This window comes from Drosophila melanogaster, chromosome 3R, assembly GCF_000001215.4.
Source record: "Drosophila melanogaster chromosome 3R".
Lineage (NCBI taxonomy): Eukaryota > Metazoa > Arthropoda > Insecta > Diptera > Drosophilidae > Drosophila > Drosophila melanogaster.
In genome coordinates this window covers 21,481,228-21,487,671 of record NT_033777.3, presented here as the reverse complement: position 1 = coordinate 21,487,671, position 6,444 = coordinate 21,481,228, and the positions used below count along the sequence as shown (strand labels likewise).

The 6,444-nt window shown below is 43.7% G+C and overlaps 1 protein-coding gene across 2 annotated transcripts; it reads right to left on the bottom strand.

Annotated features, from left to right (window-relative positions):
* Positions 1-227: 227 nt before the first annotated feature.
* On the bottom strand, positions 228-5,347 carry Fancm (Fanconi anemia group M helicase). 2 transcript variants are annotated; one of them, NM_001275877.1, is made up of 6 exons: positions 5,211-5,347; positions 4,820-5,153; positions 3,817-4,691; positions 1,069-3,720; positions 794-1,005; positions 228-739 (listed from the first exon to the last, which is right to left on the bottom strand). In NM_001275877.1, the coding sequence occupies exons 1-6, from the start codon at positions 5,283-5,285 to the stop codon at positions 418-420; spliced, it is 4,470 nt and encodes a 1,489-aa protein (NP_001262806.1). In that variant the 5' UTR covers positions 5,286-5,347; the 3' UTR covers positions 228-417. The 2 variants fall into 2 exon arrangements, with proteins under 2 accessions (NP_001262806.1, NP_650971.2); NM_142714.3 differs by having other exon boundaries at positions 387-739.
* Between the last annotated feature and the right edge of the window lie 1,097 nt (positions 5,348-6,444).

The following is a 6,444-nucleotide window of genomic DNA, read 5'->3' as shown; positions in this document are numbered from 1 at the left end:
AGAATTTAAGTTATTGAACAGGAGATTTAAATAGATTCTTGATTCATGCAGCTAATAGTTACCAGTATTTATTTAAGCAGGTTCACTATAGAAGACCGATACTCGCAAGAACTTGGGAGCTCCATAATTACTCCATGATTGAATGTATAAATGCGTTAGGAAGGATAACAAATAGAGAAACGCAACATATAAAATTTTAGATATTTCGTTAATTTTATTATTTGTATCTAAAACAATGTAACCTAGTTAAATTATTGTATTCGCTTGAGTTAAAAATATTAACAATCAATTGGACTTATAAAGATCTGTATCACGTATTCACATAAATCTACAAGATTATTAAACGAAATAAAATCGGAAACATTTTAACAAATCACAAACTATTTAATGCAATGGCACTGGGAAGTGACGTAGCGTTTAATCAATTAAAACAACATCATCTTCATCGCTAGAGGTGCTTATGGTTTGTAATCGGCGTCGTTTATTAACCGGAGCGGAAGGCACCTTACCTAGTCGACGTTGCTTTCTTCGCTCCTTTAGAATACGTTCCGCTTTCTCAAGAGGACATTCGGAGACATCATGCCCTCTTTCAATCGTGGAGCTTTCGTCATCAACGATAAATGAGCATTGCATGTACTGCGAGGAATCGTCTTCCACTGGCTGAGAAAATATGTGCGATTCGTCGCGAAAAACTCGTGGAGGGGGCATCTTGAAGGCACCTGGCCTTTGAATGGGGCTCCTAGCAACGAGATATTGTTTAGTTAGACGCATTTATAATTCACCCTCGACTTACTTGAGTGCACGAAGGTAAATAGCATGAGTGTTTGTGTCGTTATGGTCCTCATCATCGCTTGAAACGATCATGGAGTCCTTCAGATATGTGCCTATGGTAGTCTCCCCTTCCTCCTCATGGTCCGATCCGCTTTTTTCAGCCTCATCCAAAATAAAGGAATTGAATTTACTGCGTTTGTGTCGAGGTCTCGTTGGAGTCTTACGAGGATCAGGCTGAAAGTTATATATGTCATATATTAGATGTATTGATCAAATTCTAAACTTAGGGATATATACCATTTGCGTGTCAAGAATTCTCTCGTAATCATCGGACTCGCAATCCACTTGGGTTTCCGCAATCTGTGGCTTCTGCTCCTCTTCCTCATCGGAACTTATAACAATCTTTCGTTTGGATGGACGCCGCGCAATAGGAGAATCCTCTTCGTCTTTAGGTACTGAGATTGTAGGATTCGTTGAAGTTATACGGTGAAGATTCTCCGCAGCTTTAGCAAGACGACCACGACCCCGCATTCGATTTAAATATAGATCAAAGATACTTGGAGACTTTTCCTGGATAGAAGGATTGGTACGTTTCCGGTTCTCCGGCGAATTAAGACCTACTGAATTCGGCGGTGGGCAAGGCAAAACCTTTGCTGCTGCCTTGGCTGCCAATTTTGCGGCCAGACTTTTTCCTTGGGGCTTCAAAGGTGACATGGAGTCAGATCCAAAGATATCTGGCGAAACGGTTCTTGAGCCATCCTCATGTGAGTTTTTATTTTCTGAGTTTTTAATTGTTTCTGTACTTGGAAGCAGTATGTTTTTCTTCTGCTGGCTCATTAGCTCTAACTCCTCTGGCATTGGCTCGAGAAAATCCTTGAAGTCATTCGCCTTTTTTTGGCTCATCAACTCCACTTCCTCCACCATCGGCTCTAGAAATTCTTTCAAGTCCTCGTCCGTTAGATCAAGGTCATTGTTGTGTGCTGTTTCTTTCTGCTCGCAGTTTTTCTCCAATTTTTCCATCTGGTGATCTACGATGTTCTCTTGCGACTTCCCTTTTGTCTGGGAGGCTAATTCCAGTTCCTTGTCCATTGGCTCTAGAAAATCATCCAAGTCGATATCCAAATCTTCTACAATGGATTCTGCGTGCATTTTCAGATTTAAAGAGGACTTAACTTCTACTTTCGTCTCATCTATGCTCATTGGATATATCTCACTATTTTTATTAACAGCACAGTGATTTGATTCACCTGAAGAATCTGCAATGGAAATAGGAGTTGATCTTTGACTTTCTTCCACGGCTGGAAAGTGATTTGTCTCAATTGTAGAGTCTACTACAGGAATAGGTGCAATTCTTTCAGTCGCTTTAATCTTCGATTCACTTGCGTTCATCAGTGAATTTAGGCGACCTAAGTTGTCCCCCAATTCACTAGCTTCCATCCCGGAATGATACTCCTCTTCAATATCGCCCTGCAGGGTTTTAAACATTAATTTGCTCAAGGGTTTGACCCTGAGCGGCGTTGAGCTATGGGGGACAACATTCGCGTCTGGTAAGTTCAATTGCTGGCTTAGGTACATAGACTCAAATTTCACGTCTTCCTCCTGTTGGTCCCACTCCTCTTCTGACCAGGAAGCTTCAATGCCACCCAGTTGCTCGTTTACTGTGGTTTCCAGATTGCGAAGCTCAAGTTTCTCTAAAAGATCTTGCTTCAGTTCAAAATTGTTCGAGTTTAGGCCATGCTCATTCAGACCATCGAAAATCTGTTCACAAATGGTATCGAACTTTTTGGGACTTTGATTATAAATAGGATTTAGTTCATCCCTGAAGCTAATCTCTGCTCCACTATTATCCCCTTGAAGAAGCTCATTCATCTGGTCCATTCCGTCGCAAATGTCCAGAAGCAGTTGATAATTATTTTTAGTGCGTCGCTGCCGACTATTTAAGCGATCATCAGCTATATTCAACTCGCTCTGGACTTGCATCTTCAAATGGGTTTCCCTCAGAAATTCGGGATTACTTTTGAGTAAGTAGAGCTTTATTTGCCTGGGTAAGTGATCGTCCTGCAGATGGCTCATAAGATCCTTGGAGTCCGAAACAAATGGCTTGCTTGACTGCAGAAGGCGAGTAAGTTTTCGGAGGCGTTGCACATCTTCCTGACTGCTGGTTAACGTTGAGCTGGCCTGAGATTCCCCAAAGAAGTTCTTCAGAGTTACGCTGCGCCGTAGAACTTGCTGCTTAACCAATTGCTGTGAAGCTTCGCTCATTTGGTAGGGTTTTATTCCCTGCAATATTCCTTGCTGACTCTCCGTTGGAGGACTTTCTTTGAAGTATTTCCTTAGGCTACCAGTCTGTGCAACTGGTTGCTTCCGCTTCCTGGATTCTTTCGTCTTGGCTGCCGACTTCGGCTTGGGTTTCTCCTCAGCAACTGGCTCCATGTGTTTCTCCTCGCATTTTGGTTGAAATTTTGATGGCACCATTCGAGGATTTTGCTCATAAAGCGACAATTTAACAACGGACGAATTCAATAGCTTCTTGTTGATTTGATCCTTGTTGGCCAGAACATCCTTAAGCACCTGCTGTTCTCGTCCTTCGGTCACTAGCATAACCACCTCTCCATTCTTCTTCCTTCCAGTGCGCCCAATCCGCTGAATAAATCTAGTGGGATTAGTGCTGCAAATGTCGAAGCACACAATCATCTCCACCTCGCCGACGTCTAAGCCCTCCTCTCCGATCGACGTGGCCACCAGAACGTTGCTAGTGCCGGATCGAAAGTCGGTCATTATCTGCAGCTGCTGTTTCTGGGTGAGAGCATAGCTTGCTCCAACTGTGCTGCCCTGGCCAACAAAACAGCGCGGACGGAGCACCGGTCTGTGTTGAAGGAGTAGCCGGTGAATCAGCATTACGGATTCACGGTACTCGCAGAAAACAATGGCGCGGGAATCGGGGTTTGCCTATTAAAGAAAACATTTATATTAACAAGGGAATATGTTTATCGGTTTCATGAAAATTATATGAAAACTTCTTTTTTTTTGATTTTTTGCCCCTACCTGAAAGTGTTGCACCAACACCTGTCGCAACTTCTCATATTTGGCATGTCCAAAGTCTAGATCAGATGGCAAAGGCGGCACTTCTCCATTCGTCATGGCATGCGTGGTGTAATCTAGGGGATTGGCACCGAGTTCTTGGCGGACCTGCTCCACCAAATTCCTTAGATTACCATCTCTGGCCAGTACAAATTTCTCTCGCCCGTCGTCGTCTGCATCGAAATTGTTCACGAAGACGCGAAGACCGTGACGCTCCATTAGGTCCAGCGAGTGGTACATGCTGATGCACATGGCGAAGTTGCCCATTATTATGTTGTGATCCGGATGCCGCTGGCCTTGCGCCGATCGTTCGACGAAGCTTTTCTGCTCAAAGAGCAAACTATTTCTGCTCACGGTTCCCTTGTTGCCTTTAAAAATCTCAGCTTCCATAAGCTGGCGTAGGTATGGTTCGATGATCTGCAGCAATCGTTCTCTCGGCTCCTTGATTCTCTCCTTCAGGGAGACCACTATGGTTCGAATCGTCCGCCTGTGTATGTAGGGCTGCACGTCGATCGAGGTGTCCCAGCGCACTTGCAGATTGGAAATGTATAGGTTTCGGCACACAGCTGCCACATCCTCCATGGTTCTTCCTGGTGTAGCGGACAGGGCAAGCATCCGGAAATACCTGTTACGTGCCATCAGACAGTCGGCCACTTGGGTGTAGGCATAGCGACCTTTGGCCCGGTGCGCCTCATCCACCACTATCAACTTGATGGACCCAAAGGGAAAGCTGCATTCGCCATCAGCTTCCAGCATGTCTGAGTGCACCACCTGCGGCGTAGCGAAGAAGACCCGCTTGGAGGCCCACAGCTCAGCTCGTTTGGGTCGAGGAAGTTGGCCTGGAATAAAAATGGGACTGGAGCTTATTTTTTGGATTCAGGACTTGTAAGGCAGTCGGCACATCCAGGTTCTTTTAGTCATATAACCCGGTAAGCATTTGTAAATAAGTCTTCACATTTGAACTCACCTGTTAGCTGCACCGTGTCTTCAGATGGAAAGGGCATGATCTTCTGGGATGCGTGGATCTGCTGCGAGACCAGGGGCCTTGTGGGTGCCATGAACACAATCTTTCCCTTTGGATACCACCTGTAAAAGTTGTACATAACCACCGCCGCAATGAAGGTCTTTCCCAATCCCGTGGGCAACACCACCAGGGTGTTTTTGAACAGCGCCGATTGGACGATGGTTTGTTGATAGGATCGTAGGGGCAGGTTGTTTGGATAAATCCAGTTGTGTCCTGTGGCCATATCGAAACCATCGCAGGCTTCGTCGCAATGTTCCCAACGTGTTCCATCGGCATCCTGAGGATCCAAACTGTGAGAGACTCTGCGCTCGCAGGAGTAAATACAAGTAAATACCTCGCTCTTCTGCTCTTCGTGCATAGCCAAGGCCGCCACTAGGTCTTCGTCATCGTCCATCCAATTCACATCCATGATAGCAGCAATCTTTTGATAACAACTACTGCACGACGATCTACATTTTGTTTTGAAAGTGTTTACATTGCTTTACATTGTGTTTATAACATAACATTCCGTTAGGGATGAGCTAATCATTTTAGGTGGCGCTGTTGGAGTATATCGATCACACAAATCGTGACATGAAAACTAATTTTAGTCTGTAAAACCCTCTAAATATAGGGTAATAAGTAAAAATAAATACAATTCTCAAAAATTGTTAACTGTCTAAGCAAGCTTGAAGCGGCTTCTTATAGCGCGGATTTGCTAAGCCATTAAACAGTGCTCTAAAATGGTGCCAAATACGAGAGTGGCAGCACTGCTCCAGATGGCGCCACTGTGTATATGTTTGCCAAACACTTAAATTCAAATAAAAGCGCGCCAATTTTAAACAGTGACTAAGTTGATTTTAGAGAATAAAGATAAATGAGTGATCAAATGGCAATAGTTTACATTAATTAAAAGAGCTCTTGTATGATTTCCCTTAATCAGTATCATATCGGTGAAAAGTATTGCTAAAATGCCGAAATCCTTACGAAAACGCAGACCCCACAATCTGCCCGGAAATGTCAAGCCCCATTTAATGTCGCCAGTTCGTAATTGGGCGAATACACACTGCGTACTTACAGATTGCCCGAGTACTTTTCGCGATATTTCTGTCGTAGATGTTCTGATTGTCTTAAATTAGGCGCTTCCAACGAACGTTCTTATTTGCTTTTATTTCCCCAACGAAAAGGCTTGGTATCAAAAGAAAAGCAGTACGGGTAGATACAATTAAACTGGTAGCAGCATTAGGATATTTAACAAATACCTTTTAATGAATTGATTAATTAATGGAATGGAACTGAATTTTTAATTTTTAATGTATAAGCCGAATAATATAATTGAAATAATATACTTCCCATGCTGACTAAACTCAACCTTAATTTCTGAAGTTATTCCACAAATCCTTGCCCCTGCTGCTGATGAGGGAAAATGATAATTAGCAAGCACATACATACACTTGGCCAAGTTTGACGGAAAAACATACGTAAATAGTCACAATCTCATTTCAAAATCTTCACCTAATGAGCATTGACCGTGTGTGGGGGAATCTGAGTCCGAGAGCTGGATGTCATGGCCCACTCCCGCGGAAAAG

Excerpts from the sequence above, each read along its gene's own strand:
- Fancm (NM_001275877.1), bottom strand. The coding sequence starts at position 5,285 with ATGGATGTGAATTGGATGGACGATGACGAAGACCTAGTGGCGGCCTTG. Across the intron at positions 4,692-4,819 it reads AGACACGGTGCAGCTAACAG|GCCAACTTCCTCGACCCAAA; the intron begins GTGAGTTCAAAT and ends TTTTTATTCCAG. Across the intron at positions 1,006-1,068 it reads GAATTCTTGACACGCAAATG|CCTGATCCTCGTAAGACTCC; the intron begins GTATATATCCCT and ends TATAACTTTCAG.